Source organism: Calliphora vicina, chromosome 4 (assembly GCF_958450345.1).
Source record: "Calliphora vicina chromosome 4, idCalVici1.1, whole genome shotgun sequence".
Lineage (NCBI taxonomy): Eukaryota > Metazoa > Arthropoda > Insecta > Diptera > Calliphoridae > Calliphora > Calliphora vicina.
The window spans coordinates 46,079,213-46,099,037 of NC_088783.1; the positions used below are offsets into that span (position 1 = coordinate 46,079,213).

Sequence of the window (19,825 nt, forward strand, 5' to 3'; positions counted from 1 at the left end):
ATCTAATCAATTCAAATGTTTATATTGAGCAATACTAATTATGTGGTCGATATACTAACAGTGGGTGTTCTTACTTTCAAACCAAAATCCCAGAATAAACCGAAATCTTGTAACAATTCCATAATTCTTATGCAACACACACCTACTTCTTGGCATAAAAGAATGAAACACCTCCTACATTTGCCATTATGCCAGCCCTGTTTGCATTGAATGAAATTCTTTGGAAAAAAAATTAGGAAAATTGAAATTTCTAAAGAAAAGCGTCGTGCAGTCTTTTGTTGTCGTAATGTGTCCTTTACAAATATTATTTTCCCATTTCATTTTCATATCTCGTTTTACTTCTTTGTGTGGCTTTGCTCTGTGTCTTGCTGGGCTTGTTGTCAAAATGCGTTAAAATGTCCTGTTTATAGGTGTGTTAATGCTCTTTTTTTTCCTTTATGTGAATTGTTTCTTTGCCATTCTTGTTTCTTTGTGATTTTGTCCTTTTAATTTAATTCTCTTTTTGTGTTTTTATCATGTAGTTTGGTAATTGTCTCTTTTTCATATTTTATTGTTATCTAATTAGTCGCATGTCATATTGTTGTCCACTATTGTATCCTCTATTGTTGTCCTTTTGTTAGGGAATTTGGTTTTTGTTATCTCAAGTATGAGGCGGTAGTCGTCTTTTCTTGTACAAAATTTCTCTCACACTTATGACAAGAGCAGGTTGTGATTTCCTTTTTGTTTTAATCTTTTTTGTGGCTTTAATTGTTTTTCTCGAATTTTTGTGTCATTTGGATTTGTCCAGGTTGTCAACGCCTTTATGTGGTTTTGAAAATTTATGATATTGTTCTATTTTATTAGTTTCTTTGTTAAATTCTTAAGGATCTTTATTGGATTATTTAAGGATAACAAGTTGTTTGTTATATATTCACAATTTTTCACTTCTTTGGATTCTTTTTTTTATAAAATAGTTTCTCTTATTTGGGATTTTCTCCATATCACATTAATACACTTATAAACACTAATTATATCTGATTCAGCAGCTATTCCGATTTCTTGAAATATTTCTCATAAGGCATAGTCGCCATAATCTTATTGAGTGCTTCAATTGCCACTTTGCCTACAGCATTATTTATATGAGGCTCTATTTCATCACGTAAAACCTCCCAATTTTCATTGATGGTATCGGCAAAAGTTTCCATAAAGATTTCTTCGCCATTAAATAAAGTCGAATTGGCAAAAGATGTTGACAGGCTAAATTAGAATAACAAAATTGAATTGTGTTTAAACAAATGCTTAATAAGTAATCAACTAACCTGCCAATATCCAATCTAGGCTTCATTTCATCCGCCTTATAGTAAGTCACACCCTCCTTGGTGTACGGTGAACACTTTACCTTCATGGTGGTGGTAACATTTTTAATATCGAGATTCAAATCCGTATCTCCCGCCACAGTGAATAGCAAAAGTTTACCCTTTATGCGACAATGCGCCTTAACGATCAGCTGTGGAGAGAGTAGTTTTAAAACCACACGCATGGGCTTGCTACCGTCCTGGGAAAATCCCTTTATGCTCAAACATTTCACTATGGGAAATTTATATAAATCAACATTTTCCATAAACAGCTGTAAATTGAAATTCTCATTCGAGTTGCCTTTAATGGTAATATCACCCAAATGCATGGGATCTAAAGTGGGCACATCCAATTCCTCTATGCCATTGCCATACATTTCAAAAAATTTATTAACATGTTCCACATGACATTGTTCATCCTCAAAAGTGCATTCTTGTAGAAAAGCTTAAAAAAAAACAATTAAAAATTTGATGTTTTTAAATAAAATTTAAAAAAAAAACTTACGCAGTTCAAAACTGTCATTAAGCGGCATTAAAACTGCAATAACAATTGCCAATAAACTGAATCCACGTACTTGTGACGTTAACATCTTGAAGTTGTGTTTAATTTTGAAACGATTTTTTTATTGGCATCAAGTTTTTATAGGAAATTGTATTGTAGTATTTAATTATTCGATATTTAATTGTTACAAACAACTCTGTCGACTGCATTGAGCATTTATTTATACACAATTCATTGCTTGCTAATAACTTATATTTTATAGTTACAATTTTGTACATACATATGAATTTGAAAATTTAATTTGCTGTTAATTACAATTCACATTGAACTTGTTTTCTGAATAAATTATTTATTTAGTGAGTTCATCATTCGATTAGTAACAGCTGTATAAGATAGTATGAATATCAATCAGGAAATTTTATTTAAAAAAATTATATTAAATATAAAACTTTTAAGCAAATATCACGATTTGCCCAGAACATAAATTAAGAATGTCCTGAGAGTTGTGAATTTTTAAACATATTTTCTGAAAGTTTTCAAAAAACAATTTCAACAAGTGAGAAAGTATAGTCGGACAAGCCCCACCATACAACTTATTTGAGGTGTACTAAAATATTTCAGAGATTTACTCTCAGTAATGTAATTTTCGAGAGTGTCATGTAAAATTATGGTCCGATCGGTACTAAATTTGGTAGTGCGAGTTCTTTTTGTATTAAACTTATTTGTGTTGTATTTGGTTTGGATATCTATATAACTAAGATATTTATGAGAGCTTAACTATTTCCAGATAGTGGAATGATGGACCAACCAAATTCAATAGGATTCGACCTACATGGATGGACAGACGGACTTTTACTTAATCGTCTCAGAAAGTGATCCAGAGCAGGCTGGTATACTTTAAGAAGGGTGTTGGGACAATAGTTTGCACGTTGAAAACATCAGCACTAACCCAATATATCCTGATGTAGGGTATAAAAACGGATTCGATATCATTTTTGATATTCTGTGACATAAAAAATGAGATCGTGTTTTATATAAAATAAAGTTAACCATATAATCACTTCACTTATAGTGATCATTAGGTTGGCCCTTATTTTGCACTTTTTAGATTATGGTTGCTTCCAAGATCTAGCCAAATCGGATAACGTTTAGAGGTTGTTAATTATATCATACACCATCATAGAGGGGAGGGTATATTGGGTTAGTGCTGATGTTTGTAACCTACTAAAATATTGTCCCGACACACACCTTAAAGTATACCAATCTGCTCAGAGCCACTTTCTGAATCGATTATGCGATGTCTGTCCGTCCGTCCGTCCGTCTGTCCGTCCATATAAAACTTGTAATCAAACTACAGGTCGCCATTTCCAAGATAATTCGACGAAATTTCGTAGAAGCTTCTATTGTCCCAAGGATGGAGCCTATTGAATTTGGTTAGAATCGGTCCATTATTTCTCCTAGCCCCCATATGAATGCCGTATCTGAAAATAGTTAAGCTCTCACAAATATCTTAGTTATATAGATATCCAAAACAAATTCAGCACAAATAAGTTTTATATAAGCCTAACATGCACCACCAAATTTTGTGACGATCATTTCATAATTAGTGGTAGCTCCCATATAATGCCCTCTTCCCACTTCTCTTTAACTAGCATAAATATCTTAAAAATGTTGGTATTTAAATAATATTCAATACAAATAAGTTACATATCAAAAGAAAACTGTTTATAATCATATACTATGTGTAGCGTATCATACGGTCGGGCTTATACCGACTATACTTTCTTACTTGTTTTATTTTAAGTTTTTGTGTTTTATTTACCCATAGATGTTGAAATAGAAAATATTAAAATTTTCGATTAAATATAAAACAAGTAAGAGAGCTATATTCGGCTGTGCCGAATCTTATATACCCTTCACCAAATTATACTTTAAAATACAAATTTTAAATATTTTTAGGCAAAAAAAATCTATTTTTTTTTCCAAAGTTATTTTTTTCATTTTTTAAAAAATTTGTTTTTTTAAATTTTAAAAAAAAATTTGGTTTTTTAAATTTTTTGTTATTATAAATAGGAAACTTCTCGAAAGCATGCCTGACAGAATTATTGAAGATTTGGATCCCGAAGATATCTGGGGTCTGCAGAAAATTGATTTCAACAGACAGACGGACAGACAGGCGGACATGACTCCAGAATATACATATATACTTTATAAGGTCGGAAAATTATATTGTGGAAATTACAAACGGAATGTCAAACTTATATATACCCTTCTCACGAAGGTGAAGGGTATAAAAATCATAAAATTGCTTGTATATATCAAATCCCATATTTTAGATCAATGAATAACAAGATGGTAATTTGTTTGTGTACAACAACAACAGTACTCTCTTCGCACATACAAGTATTGTGTGAATTTAACACAGTTGAGAGAGATGTAAACAAAACAAAAACTTCATTATAAAAAACAACAGGAAGGGAAGGCTCTCCTCTTTTCTCATACAAGTAGTATGCGAATTCAATTCCAAAAAACGCAAAATATGGCTCACCTTAGTGATTACTGGAAACATTTCCATAATATACAAACATTTTAAAGATTTTAATATTAAAAAGTTATGTTTTAATTTGTAATTTAATTGCTTTTACAATTAATTCAAGTCATTTGCTAAAACATTTGACTTGAGGTGACAACTTTTAGTTAGTTATACATTGAAAACCAGTTTATTTATTGCACTTGCCTCATGACTAATTCAAAATTAATAAAATACAGCAATAACCGTGGGAAACAAATGCCTTAAATATAACCATGACAATGAAATCAAAGTAGTAGCTGAATTGACAGTTTAGTAATTATTGCAATATTTATCTTGGCTAAAAAGCCAAGTGCTATTGTTTTTTTTTTAACTTATTATTGTTACTTGTCTACATTTAATAGTGACTAACAATATGTTAATTAAATCTTAATGATAAATTTAAATATATTATTATAGTCAGTATTACATCGATTTTAATTAGCTTGTTCTAGAGACAAGTATTTTATAAAAAGTACTCATTATATTGGCACAGATTATTTTCAAAATAAATATATTCAGGCTAACCACAAATTAAATTTTAAGTTATTTTAAAATAGAACTTTGGTGTTTTTCCATTCAATAAGAAATCTTTAAAAAACAGCTTTCAAAACTTTTTCCAACAAATATTTTCACATAATTCGAACAATCTTTCAATGAATGTTAACATAGAGAAGTACACATAGAGCGGAAACTATTAAAAAACTCAAACAAGTTATGAACACAGGATAGAACTAGGGCGCAACTGAGAGTAAAAATAATTGCTTTCTCCCAAATTTTATGGCTGACACAAAAACAATTGATTTGCATGCTATTTGTTGTTGCAAGACTTAGATTTTTGACAACAGACTTTGGTTTTTGTTTCTCAGTAACGCTTCTATGTATATTTTATTCTATGGTTATGAACAAAGTATAATAAGTAGTCCGACTCTCTATTTTTCAATATTACTCTCTTGCATATAATAAGGGTGCCGTGTGAATTCAATACCCTGAACGTCTCTAATATCGTATCCAAGCTGCATTGACTGCATTGATATTGCAATTGCAAACATTTTTAGGTACTTTTTCAATGTTAATCAACATGGAACAAAGCTCGTGTGTTTCTGAGAGTGGCGAAATTATAAGAACTTTTCATAAATTCTTAGAATTAATAAATCTAGGAAAATTAAATTTGGAATTTTTGTCCTCAGTTTAATAAAAACCCATAAAGGGGAAATTGTTGGTACTTTTATCATCTGTTAGTACTTATGGATTCTTTGACAGTAATGTAAGAAGAAGAATAGTTGGTCAAGCCCGACCATATAATACGCTACACTGAGAAGATGATTATAAACAGTTCTCTTTTATGGGAGCCATACTATTTATGGATTAATCACTATAAAATTAGGTGGCATGTCTTCTGTATATATGAAACTTATTTGAGTTGAATTTTTTTTTTGGATACGAAAATATTTTAGAGATTAATGAAATTCTAGAAAGTGGTATCTACATGGAAGCTATGGGAAATTGTTGACCGATCGGTAATAAATTTGGTAGTGCGAGTTCAGCTTGTATAAAATTTATTTCTGCTGAATTTGGTGTGGATTATTAGAGTTTAACTATTTTCATATAGTTGTATTGGGGGCTAGAAGAAATAAAGGACCGATTGTAACCAAATCCAATAGGCAATCTAAAACTTTGTGCCAATTTTTTTCGAATTAACTTTGAAACAGCAACCAGTAGTTTGATTATAAGATTTACATGGACGGATGGATGGACATCGCTTAATTGACTCAGAAATTGATCCAGAGTAGATTGGTATACTTTAAAGTTGGGACAATATTTTAGCACGTTGCAGACATCAGCACTAACCCAATATACCCTTCCCACTATACTGGTGTAGGGTATAAATATCCTATCGCATTTAAGTGAAGTATGCAAATTGTAGTTGCATTATTAAAATAAACATTAAGTCAATCAAACTGTAGTTACTTACAGAAATTTAGAACGACAATTAACTGGTTTAAACTTGTAAACTATCCGGTTCACCTTGACCTATTAGCTTTTAAAAATAATACTACATATGATGAATGAATATTTTATAATGTTCAATTTCAAACTAAACGAAATAGTTCGTGTTCTTAACTGATACAATATAGTTAAGTATAATAGTATAATAAACAAAAAAAACATATAGAGATGTAAATATACAAAATATAAATAAACAAAATTTGATAAAAATTTGAACTAATTTTTTTTGGATTTGAAAGTTTTTTTTAAGAAATTATTTTTTTGGATTTCGTTCATTTAAATAATACTTACTTTCTAAAAAATTATAGACCACATAGTCTTCTTAATGTATTATATTGAAAAACAGTCCAAATGTGCATTGTTTTTAAAGATATTTGAACAATTCTTCAAAAGTTTCCTTCTTTAAAGACATTTTTACAAATTCTGCGCTAATTTATTGATTTTACAATATACAAACAATTTGAAAAAAGTGCACCACAAATCCTTTCACTTTTGAAAGCATTTAGTAAATTATGAATAAATAAAATGCACACATACAATATTAACATATTTACAGGAAAATAATAATGATGTAAAAATATTTACAATAGAAATTTTTGCGCCAAATATTTAGAAAATTATTTAAATACCACACAGACTAGATTCTCTTCAGCTTCCACCATTATTATTTCACTCATACAACAAGGCAGAAAAACAATTATTCTTCAAATCACTGAGAATGAGGAGAGTTATACATATTTACAATAAAGAGTTATGATTTGATGTTGAATGAAGTTCATCATGCAGCCAAAAATAAAATGTGAAAATTTCCAAAAAATGAGAAACAAAAATAAACAATTCCATAGACACAGGGATAGACAAAGTTTAAGGAAACATAAACAGAAACTGTTTAATGAACGTCAGAAATATGAACAATGCGGAAAGGGAAATATTAGTTACCCAGCAGTTCTTAGTGACAGTCCCGAACTAGTGATTTTACCTAAAACATAGGGTGGCATCTAGTTAGTGCTGGTTCACACACGTGAAGTTTAATTGATCTAGTCTTGAGTTTATAGATTTTCATCTTTCTTCTATAAACTCAAGACTTGCTCAAGTAACCATGTAAACCAGCACTTACATAAGTAGGTACGTGACTAGTTGTTTTAACACGAGTATGTCCTAAGCAGGGGCACTTAAATGGCAAGGTTTCTGTCTGATATCTGGTCTAAAGTAGTCAAGGCATTGAATTCACATTCAAGGTTACTTAGAGGCACTAAAGTGACAAACGACTTCACGGTAGATTCCATGGGATGTCAGTATACTTATGCAAACTTATATAAACTCTATGAGAATTATATCAACACAATCTGAATAAAACCAGTTGTACTTATTACTCAGAAAAAACTGCCGTAAAAAATAAACATTTAAAATGATTACACTCTAGAATATTTAGAGACACTTAAGTAACAATTGAATTAACGCTAGATAACCTGGGATGTATAAAGTAACCAATTGACTTGCTTCTGCACTACAAAGAGCACATATCTGTCAAAATGACCCAAAATATATCAATTCGAGCCGAGTGATCAGAAATTAGTGACAATTACTGTCTATAAGGGATACCTTGACCACTTGCTTAACTGCTGGGTACTGCCACCACAGAGCCAAAGAAAAAGAGTTAAAAATACAACCAATAGAAGCATCTAAAATCAGAAAGAACAATATCCTTAAGATATAGAACATTTATACAACTTATTGGGAAAATAAATGAATGAAGTCATTGTAGTTGTAACGTGAGCAGAATGAAATTAAAAGTCACAATAAAGACATGAAAGCCTTAAGTATTATTAAGGCCTTTATTGGAGAAAGGGCCTCATAAAAAATATTGAAATTTTTTTTTAAATTTTTAAAATCATTACAAAATATTTCATTTTAGCTTTGTTGATTTTTTAAGGACAAACACCATATCAAGTCATCTGAACCCTTAATGTGTTCCTGTTTTAACTACCAAAAGTATCCTGCAGATTTTGGGTATTCAATTAGCAACACAATTTATGTATAAATTTGTTTTTATTATTAGAAAGTAACAGTATGATAAGTACACAGAGGGAAAAAAGTGATAAAAAAGTGCCCAAATTGATACAATCCGTTGTCAAAAGTGAGCTTACCACGTTTATTAACATTTAGAAAACGGATGTGTATAAAATTGAAATAACACCCTGTTATAATTTTGATAACCTCCGTTGGCATTACGGCAATGTATCGTTGGCATTACTGCAACGTATCGTTGTCATTGCGACAACGTATGGTTGTCACTGTGACAACGCATTGTTATCATTGCGACAACGCATTGTTTCCATTGCGACAACACATTGTTGTCATTGCGACAACATATTGTTGTCATTGCGACAACACATTGTTGTCATTGCGACAACATATTGTTGTCATTGCGACATCGCATTGTTGTTATTTTGACAACGCTTCGTTGTGATTTATACAACGCATCGTTGTCATTTGATAACACATCGTTATCACTACAATAAGATACCCCATTCTGAAACCCACGAGTATAAAAACAATTTTGATATATATTTTATTATTTTTTTATTAAAATATTATACATATTTCATTCTAAAATAAGTTTTTGCATTATTTAAGGAATATAAATGAAATGGAAGACTTATAAAATCTGTGATTGGTTTAATATAAATGTTTGTATTTAATGATCCTGTTTCAAATGATTGAAAATGGTGATCAAAGTTTCTTATATTAATAGAATAACATAATACATAAACTGAAGAATTTGAAATTAAAAAACTCTTAATTTTGTACAATTCAATACAATTCAAATTAGCAGTTAAATAATATTTTTCTTTATAACGAGTTCCCTTAAAAATAACTTCATTACAAACTTCACAAACCTTAAAATTAATTTTGTTTGGTGTACAAATATTTTGGAAATAGTCCTCTTTGGATAAGTCAATAAAACTAGATGAATTTATACTATACAAAGTTTCTAAAAAATCTTCATGTTTCAGTAAAAAACTTGAAAATTTAAGACCAGCCTTTAAAGCTAATGAAAAACAAGGGTTTAGTCTTGATGTTGTATTATTAAAATACATTTTTGCCTCTTTATGCTTAGCTTCAAATCTCATACTCCAAAGATATTTGAGTGATCCACATCTTCTTATAGCTGTTGGATAATGGACTAGAAAATGGTGCTTAGGTTTTAAAGGACCATACAATTTTGTATAAAGTGAATGGTGGTTTTTTATTAGTTCTTCCAATTTTGTGATATCTTCATGTTCATAGCTCGTTTTAAAAATTAAATCAAATATTTGCAACAAAGATATGAAAACTTCCCAATCTTTGTTATCCGATGGAATTAAATCCCCTATCATTAATGGCAAAAGGTGAACAAAGCAACTAACTTCACTAGCAGTCATTTTTAGATTGAATTTCTTTAATCTATTATACTCCAAAGGTATAGAAGTATTACCTATCTCAATTTCCCCATATTGAAATAATAATTTCCTACTATTTATGTCATCTAAACTTACTACTTTATCATTTATTAACCCAAGAAGCACATTGCATACATCATAAACACAGACACCTTCCAATACATCGTGCATAATGTCAAAACAAAAATTGTCTGAAACATAAAAGCTTTTAATGTTTTCGAAAATACATAAATTTTTAATTCCTGTTTCTTGAAAGTCATTTTGTTCTAAATCTTCTTGGTAATTTAATCTATTTCTTAAATAATGAGGAAATTCTGATGTATCACATTGCATTTCAGTCTTTGTTCTCTTACAAACGCGACAATACCTCTTAGAATTAAATGATTGTACAAAACCCAATATACTATTTACCGCTAAGTTATCACCAATAACTAAACCTAAAATAAAATATACCTTCCGAATTTCACCTCCTATATCTATTTCAATTCCTTCTTCTAATTTTTTTAATTCTTCAGCCAAATGATAAAACGTTCTCTCATTTCCATTTATTTTTAAATCTTTAGACGATATGAAGGCAACTGGAAAAATATATTCTAATTTAGACAAAAGATATTGGGGCATTGATGGGAAATTTAAATAACATCCACATATAGAAAATGTGTGACTGCCTAACGGATTGTTTATTTGAAAATCGTCAAAATAAATAATGTAAGGAATAATAAGACTTTCCTCCAATTGTTGCACTTTCATTTTAAACAACTCTCCGCTGGCAAAATTATTCAAAATATTTCCCTCTAAAAATGCTTTCGTATTTTCCAACGTATAATCTAAAAGCTTTGGAATTTGAAATATTTTCTGAAACATAAATTCTAAAGGCATTATATTAATGTTGGCGGATTTTGGACCTAAAGTGGGATTACCATTAATAACTACGTCAGATATCTCGTTCCGAATTAAAAATACTTTTGGATCTTGATACAAATTAAGTTCTTTTAAAGTTTTAAACATTCTATGTTCTGTTTTAGTTTCTTCAAAAGGATTTTGACAAAATGTTAGCATGCTCCTTAAATCTTCATTAATTTCATTTTTATTTAATTGTCCCTCTATTGCTACTGATATGGATGATAAAAGGGTCGAAACCATATTTTGAAGTTCAACTGCATAACATCTAGGCATATTATTTTGTTGATATAAACTTAAACAAAAATGTAAAGCTTTTTTTTTTAGAGTATCAATATTTAAGATTTCGGTTGTAATGAAAACTTCATGTGAAATTGAAAATTCATTTTTAGGAATATTATTTTTTTCCTGTATTGTAAAACACGAACTTTCTAAAGATTGCGTGGAAGTACTAAATGCATGTAAATTTTCTAAATGTCGTCGAAAGGTATTAAATGTTGTAAATGTTTGGCCACAGCCATTTTGTGCGCAATTAATTTTTAACATTTTTGTAGATAAATTGTGATCAACTTTAAAATGATATATTAAAATATTAGGATTTTGAAATTTTTTTGAACATAGGAAACAAGTGTAAAATATTTCGTTTAATTGTCAATTATTAGTATTTAAAAAACTGATAAGAGAAGTAATATTTACAGATTTTAAATCAAATTGTGTATAAATATCATAAAAAAATTTTTGTATAAATTGCCATGGCTGTTCACAAGCTTCCGGATATTTTAATGAAAGTGTATGAAAAATTTTAAAGCAAATATCCAGACACTCAATAAAAGAATTTAATTTTAGTAAATTGCTATTAAAATATACATAAAAACCTTTTATGTCCGCGTCGGTTAAACCCTCTACGATGATGAATGGTTGTATTGTTAATCCAGCAGAATAATATTTGTTTATTACTGTATTGATTTGTCTTTCATAATCATTTATACACGTCAATCGCAAAACAAAACTTTCTTGGGAGTCAACTATTGTTACTCGTTTATTTCGTTTTCCCATTTCGTTTTTAAATCTTGCTGGTGAAGGTAAAACAGCATTTAACAGCAAAGTGTATATATAATCCTCTGAATCTTTAAATAAAATAAGAATAAATATTAATATTTGTACGTATGTAAATGTAAAAAATATTTTAACATTTACCTGTACTTATAGACGATGTAATTTTCGATTGTAATTGTTTACAATATTCATTGTGCACATGAATGTCATAAAATGGTTTAATTTTTTGTTTAAATAATTCCCATTTCGAAAACAGAAGATGTCCTTTTTTGGGGTACATTGCATCAAAGTCGATGTTTATCTAAATTAAATAAATTAATATTTTATATTAATAACAACTAAATATGTACATTACCAATTCCGGAGCTCGAGAATCAGATAATTTGGACCAAGCTTTAAGAAAATCAAGACTCGTTAAGTTTTTTATATCATTTTGGCGCATATGATATGTTTTTTTCCACTTGTCACAAACTTCTTCCCAATTGGAACTGTCTCTATTAAGTGTGTTTTTTAAAGCTACAGATATTGATTCATCATATTCCACGTGTTCTATGTCAGATGATTGACTAGTTGTAGGACTGAAGCTCGGAGTAGACCCCATAAGTTTCCTTTTTTTTGCACATTTGTTCCTGTACTTGGAATACAATTTTCCACCAGCATTGGTTTTTCCTTTTCTCGGAATATAATAAAAATCCTAAAAAAAAATTACATCCAATTAAATTTGTTTTATATAATTATGAAAAGTAAATAAAAAAGTAAAATTAAAAAAATAAGGCTGTAATCTATAAGCTAACAATAGTCTAGTCTATAGTCTAGTCTATAGTCCAGTCTATAGTCCAGTCTATAGTCTAGTCTATAGTCTAGTCTATAGTCTAGTCTATAGTCTAGTCTATAGTCTAGTCTATAGTCTAGTCTATAGTCTAGACTAGACTATAGACTAGACTATAGACTAGACTATAGACTAGACTATAGACTAGACTATAGACTAGACTATAGACTAGACTATAGACTAGACTATAGACTGGACTATAGACTAGACTATAGACTAGACTAGACTATAGACTAGACTAGACTATAGACTAGACTAGACTATAGACTAGACTATAGACTAGACTATAGACTAGACTATAGACTAGACTATAGACTAGACTATAGACTAGACTATAGACTAGACTATAGACTAGACTATAGACTAGACTATAGACTAGACTATAGACTAGACTATAGACTAGACTAGACTATAGACTAGACTATAGACTAGACTATAGACTAGACTATAGACTAGACTAGACTATAGACTAGACTATAGACTAGACTATAGACTAGACTATAGACTAGACTATAGACTAGACTATAGACTAGACTATAGACTAGACTATAGACTAGACTATAGACTAGACTATAGACTAGACTATAGACTAGACTATAGACTAGACTATAGACTAGACTATAGACTAGACTAGACTATAGACTAGACTATAGACTAGACTATAGACTAGACTATAGACTAGACTAGACTATAGACTAGACTATAGACTAGACTATAGACTAGACTATAGACTAGACTATAGACTAGACTATAGACTAGACTATAGACTAGACTATAGACTAGACTATAGACTAGACTATAGACTAGACTATAGACTAGACTATAGACTAGACTATAGACTAGACTATAGACTAGACTATAGACTAGACTATAGACTAGACTATAGACTAGACTATAGACTAGACTATAGACTAGACTATAGACTAGACTATAGACTAGACTATAGACTAGACTATAGACTAGACTATAGACTAGACTATAGACTAGACTATAGACTAGACTATAGACTAGACTATAGACTAGACTATAGACTAGACTATAGACTAGACTATAGACTAGACTAGACTATAGACTAGACTATAGACTAGACTATAGACTAGACTATATATTAGACTATAGACTAGACTATAGACTAGACTATATATTAGACTATAGACTAGACTATAGACTGGACTAGACTATAGACTGGACTAGACTATAGACAGGACTAGAATATAGACTAGACTATATTATAGACTAGACTGGACTATAGACTATACTACTATGCTAGTCTATAGACTATATGTTTTCTTTCTTACCTTCATATTATTTTCAGAGGGAAACAGGGAGCAAATTTCCGCGGTTAGCTTTTGAAAGTCATTTGGATAAAGCACAGTGTTTTTATAGATGACATCTTCTATTATGATATTAACTATGTCTTCCCTTTGCTGACATGTTAATTTTTGGGATTCAGCCGCGTATTTTAGAATATCTCTACCTTTTGGTGATGAATTTATCAATGTCTTCAAATCCTGCAATAAATTTTAATTAGGTTTATTATATAAATAGTTATTTATTTTACATTTTTATTGTTAGTGAATGAACTGCTTGGGGACATGTCATCATTGTTGTCAATCCATAACTGGACCTTTGAGGGCTCATTGTCAACTCCTAGCTGATGAAATATTTGGAATTATAATAAATATTTGTAAAATTAAACTCCTTTACTCACCTCAGTTTTTCTCCATGTAACTAGTTTGCTACGGAATTCCGCACGTAGCCCCAAATGTGGAATAGCTTCTGTTAGGTCCGCGTTTGTTATATACGGCAAACTCCTGTATGTGACATTGGCAGCTTAAATGAAATAAAAAGTTGAATATTTTTTTTATTTTAATTTTAAAATATTACCTTTCAATGTTTCGAACAGGGACTCCATATTTATGGTTTGAAGAAATTGTTGAAGATCAATTTCATCATTAAAATTTTCACTGTCCACTTCCACTGAATTGATAATGCAAGAATCTTGCATATCAATCACATCTATTAATTCTTCGGTATAATTAATTAAATTTTGTTTATTTGCCATTTTAAGAATTTTTTTTTTTTATGCACGCGCTAAAACTCAACTTTTAATTGCAATAAATAGTACGAAGTCGATCATATGAACGCCGATCAACAGCCACCGCCGACTCATAATAGCAGCACAAAGCCGCCGCGGAAAATAGCGGCTGAATTTTTAAATATTATAATCGGACATTTAAACTTGTTAATTATAACGATTTAATTTTTATGGAGCTTTTATTTAATACTAATACTAACTAATGGACATATTACAGAGATTTTTTTTGTTTGTTAGTCAATGACAACTAAATGATTTTCATAAAATGGGCAAAATTAGTACTTTTATGGCTAAAGATGAGTTCGTGTCGGTTGTTAATTGAAAAGATTTTTGATTTAGCATCATGGGGATTGGAAAAATTAAAACCTGTGAAAAATAACTTTAAATAAAAATTCTTAAAAATGTTATTTATAATCAGTTTAAATTCTTGCCAATTTCAAACATTTTCAAATGAAATAATAAATAAATAGTATGAAAATAATTTTAAATTTTTGCGTAATTAGCCGCAGCCAGTTATATATTGAACTGAGTTTATAATTTTATATCGTCGTGTATTATTTATTTTTCCGTTGTTGATCTGACAACATCTTGTATTGTTTACATTTTTGTTGTTTATTCGACAGCTATTCGTACATAGTTTGACAACGGATGTTAATGAAAAATTATAAACATTTTTGTTTCAATTTGATAACAAGCGTGTATAATTTTCCAACGTCTTTTTTCCCTCTGTGTATAAATAGAAATATTTAAACCTTTTATTCCCTCAACCATGGTCGTCATAGGAAAAGAAGGAGAATTATTAAATTTTTAAAGAAAATCAACAAAATATTTATTATTTCATAGTTATAAAAAGTAAGATGAAAAGGTACACTGAGTGGGAGATGTTGTTATCATTGTTATTTTTACAGTTTTATGTAAATTTTCAATAAATATTTTTAGATTAGAATTCAAGATTTAAAGCATATTTTAACGTTTCTACAAAATGTAAAAATAGTTAGGATAATATAATTAGTAACCTTTAAAACTTTTCAATTTCCTTAATTTTCTATTTAAATTTTTCAATTATCTTATTATTAAATTCATCTACTTTTAAAAGTCTCCATTTCTGTGTGTTAATTATCATTTTGTTTTTGGCAGGGCTTCTTTTTTTTAATCAATAATTTTCTTATGCCAGACAACTGTGTGGTTTAATTAATTTTCATTGACCAATTATGAATGGAAATCTTAAATACACTCAGCAAAAATGGAAATTGATTTGAATTCTACTGATTGAAGTTATTTTCTATTTCCTATCAGCAGAAAGAAAGGCTGCATGTAGAGCCTCAACAGTGAGTCAATATTGGTGAATTATTTGATTTTTTTCAGATAATGAAAATCAGTTGCGTTCGATAAGGATCCCTTTGATAGTCTTGTTAGATTTCAGCAGCTCATAATACATAGGACTCTTCGGGTTATCGTAATAGATACATTTTTCATCGTAAGTAATGATTCGGTGCTAGAGATGCCAATCGGGACTGATTTTTGAAAATCCCGGGATTCGGGGTTTTGGGATTTTCGGGAAATCTAAATCCCGAAAATTATAAGAAAGAAACGTACCTTAGTAAAAAATTAGTGTTTATTTTAAATAGCTTCTTAAGAATACTATTGGATCTATGGTTTCATCTGTCATTCTGCAACGAATTTTGGTTCCGATATAAGCTGCTGCCGAAATATATCTTTCACATTGGCATAGTTTATTTCTTTTGCAAGTTGCAAATCTACATTATAATATGGTTTCGATATTGTTATTTGGAGGCTTTTACATTTATTAATAATATATTTTAGCGTTTGAGCTATCGAAATATTTTCATTTTGTTCGAGCTCCACATCTGAGATAAAATCAATTTCGTTTGAAGAGGATTTTAATTGATTTAACTTACGAAAAAATATGATGAAAAATTGATTTTCCAAGGAAATCCAAAATACAACTTTGTTATTTACTATATTGTAGCCGACGTTGAGCTTAACAACTTCGCTGAACATCACTTTGCGATATTCAGACATGTATAATGTAAAAATGCATGAAAAAGTCACACAAAAATTACAATTTCCCTTATTTAATATAGTATAACGGGATTTGGAAAATCCCGGGGTATGAAATTAAAAAATCCCGGGATTCGGGATTTAAGAAATACCGAAAATCCAACGATTTTCGGGAACGGGAAATGAATTTCAGGAACAAATGAATTTCTTTTATTGCGTTCATGTATCATTTCGGACATGCAAAATCGTCTTTCAAGGTATCTCGGCTTCGCAGCTTATGGAGAATCCAGCTGCTCCAAACGTTTTGAAATTGCTGCTTGAGTAGCTCCCAATAATTTGGCAAGTTCTTGTTTGATAACTATCTTCATGCCTCCAATTTTTGGTCTTCAAACTTTTTTGGCCTTCGTATCAAAATCACCACTTCTAAACCGCACAAATCATCTATCGCACGTTGAAACCGATGGAACACAATCATTTCGGTGTGCTTCAGCGGAACTTGTTTTCAAATTAAAGAAGTAAAGCAAAACTTCCCGCATATAACGCTTTGTTGGTACAAAATTCGTGATTTTCGAAGCAAAGAAAATCTTTGATGTGGTTTCTCTATAATGTTCAATAACTAAATGAGAATAATGACGGATATGTTCCCTACAAATGACATATTAGTTATTAAAAATAAAAACCGCATTCAAAAGATATGCCATCTATTGTAAATCGCGCATTTTTAAGTCATACACCCAATACAAAAAATTTGTTTTCAATCTACTGCTTGAAGGGTAGTTTTGTGATTCGTCACAGCCGAACAGATCTCTCTTACATATTATTAGTTCGTTTATATAAGGAGTATTTGATGTACAATAGTTCAAAATTTCATTTCGTTATCCCGATTTAATTTAAATGCATTCATATATTAACTTTTTTTTCCAACAATATACAAAATCTTAAGTTTAATGATGTAGAACATTTTCGATTAAAAATTATATATGTATGGCTCTTTGAGTAATGTCTACGAGATTCTCATTCATTCATGTTTTTAAAGAATTACTAAAAAATACGTTAAGTAGCTCCTAAATCGTTTGACAAGATTTGATTTCGCGAAAATGAACATATTGATGAAAATGTTTTTTCTAAACCTTGAGTAATAAAACTTAGAGCGTGCTTCGGAAACACGACCGGAAAACAATTTGCATTTTTTTATGAAAAACACTCGAAAATTACACTGCCCAACAAATTGAGACTTTTTGATTGGAACAGAATAGCGACCCTATAATTCTGAAAGGTCATGTTGAGTAGATCATTTTTGTTGAATAAACTTATAGTCCAACTGGTCTGAATTATTTTTTTTATAGTGGGTCAAAGTTTTAAATTTTTGATCGAAGGGAGTATTATACTAACTGAAAAAAAAGTTGTAAGTTAATGTCTGAGAGAATTCTTATTGTCAGAGTTATATTGTGGAATTTTATGGGGATCATTTATATGGAATATCTTAACCCTGCATTAGGAGTCAACTTGACCCTTTTTTTCAAGAAAATCAAAAAAGTCCTTTAAAAAAGGACATTTAAGGATTAAAATATAATACTGCCAACATTTTAGCCGGCAAATTTCAGTGGGGGTCACCAAAGATATAAAAGTATAACTAGCAAAATTACTCGGGTCTTATATTTTTTAAAATCGATATATTTTTGGTTTTCTAGATATGTTGGGCCTAAGGAGGTTCGAAACTTTTTATATAATTCTACTTATTGGAAAATGTGTTCATATAAGAAATCGACCCTAACTAAATTAGATCTTTTAAATAGTTAAATTTCCTCCCACAAAAAAACAAATTTCTTTCAGTGTGTTTGTTTGTGTAATTAGTACCACCCCTTGATTTTAATTAATTTTTTTAAAAAAAAATCAAAACCCAGAAAAAGTTTTCATATCATATTTCTACCACAAAATATCGTTGCTGTACGACATTTTCCATATTTTTCATAATTAAATAAAATATATGATATACAAAATCTCAAAGATACACGTAAAAATCCATTGTATCTCTACACACAAACATACATATCTACGTATATGTGTTAATGTAACCACTAACAACAATTTACAATAAATATACGTACTTTAATATACATAAATAAATACATATTATAATTTAAAAATCTATTTATGTATATGTGTGTTTGTGTTATCTTGCTTCCTTCCTTTTAACAAAAAAGTCCTTAGGGTAGGTTTTACTATAGTTTCCTCTATAATTTCAAAAATAAACACATACATATATTCATACATACATATATGTAAATTTATGTATGAGTAGATGTTTTGATTATTATACCCATTATTATCAACTATTAAAATAATTACTCATACACTGATGCAACAACCACATATACATCCATATGTATGTATAAATAACAGTACGTCCTTATTAGTATTTTTGTCTTTTCTGTACTCGTTTTCATAATCAACCCCTTTTTTATTTATGATGAATTTCAAAGGCTTTGATTTTAATGGCCGCATTGTTTTTGTGCCACCCCTTCTTGTTTTGCTTTATTTTTCCTTTGTCGTTTATATGCAAATTAGTTGATAGTTTAATTTAACTTTTCCTTTAACATTAAACACCACCACTACTATCGCTTAAAGGACCTTTTAATGGGTTTTCTTAGTTGAGAATATACATATATCGTCGGTTAAACTGCTAAAAGACATGAGTAACTTTTCAGTTATTTTGCTGAAATGGGAAAAATGTGGTAAATAAAACACATTTTAGGTGGAAATTTCAAAAACCTTTCAAACTTGAAGCTAATATTTTTTAATTAAACAGTTTTAGTTATTTTTCAGTAAACGTATTGCAATTTTAGTTACGGACTTTAGCATTTTGAGTGACGCGTCATGACGTTGCAGATATACATGCATTAAATATCTACTAAAAAAATTAAATGTATTTTAACAAAGAGGCACGTTAAATTTAATATTTTTCAAAAACTTTTAGAAATGAGAGATTTTTTCAAATGTTTAGCTTTTATTTTGAAACATTTGAACAATATAAATTTATTCAAAGTATTGACCATTGTCAG

General features: G+C 29.7%; 2 protein-coding genes across 2 annotated transcripts; both read right to left on the minus strand.

Annotated features, from left to right (window-relative positions):
* Window positions 1-799: 799 nt before the first annotated feature.
* Window positions 800-1,928, minus strand: LOC135958991 (circadian clock-controlled protein daywake-like). The gene is made up of 3 exons (XM_065509960.1): window positions 1,840-1,928; window positions 1,299-1,779; window positions 800-1,236 (listed from the first exon to the last, which is right to left on the minus strand). The coding sequence occupies exons 1-3, from the start codon at window positions 1,922-1,924 to the stop codon at window positions 1,026-1,028; spliced, it is 777 nt and encodes a 258-aa protein (XP_065366032.1). The 5' UTR covers window positions 1,925-1,928; the 3' UTR covers window positions 800-1,025.
* A 9,481-nt stretch (window positions 1,929-11,409) lies between these two features.
* On the minus strand, window positions 11,410-14,708 carry LOC135958394 (uncharacterized). The gene is made up of 7 exons (XM_065509298.1): window positions 14,531-14,708; window positions 14,355-14,476; window positions 14,205-14,297; window positions 13,942-14,154; window positions 12,170-12,508; window positions 11,956-12,115; window positions 11,410-11,885 (listed from the first exon to the last, which is right to left on the minus strand). Exons 1-7 carry the CDS (start codon window positions 14,706-14,708, stop codon window positions 11,410-11,412), a joined length of 1,581 nt encoding a protein of 526 aa, XP_065365370.1.
* Between the last annotated feature and the right edge of the window lie 5,117 nt (window positions 14,709-19,825).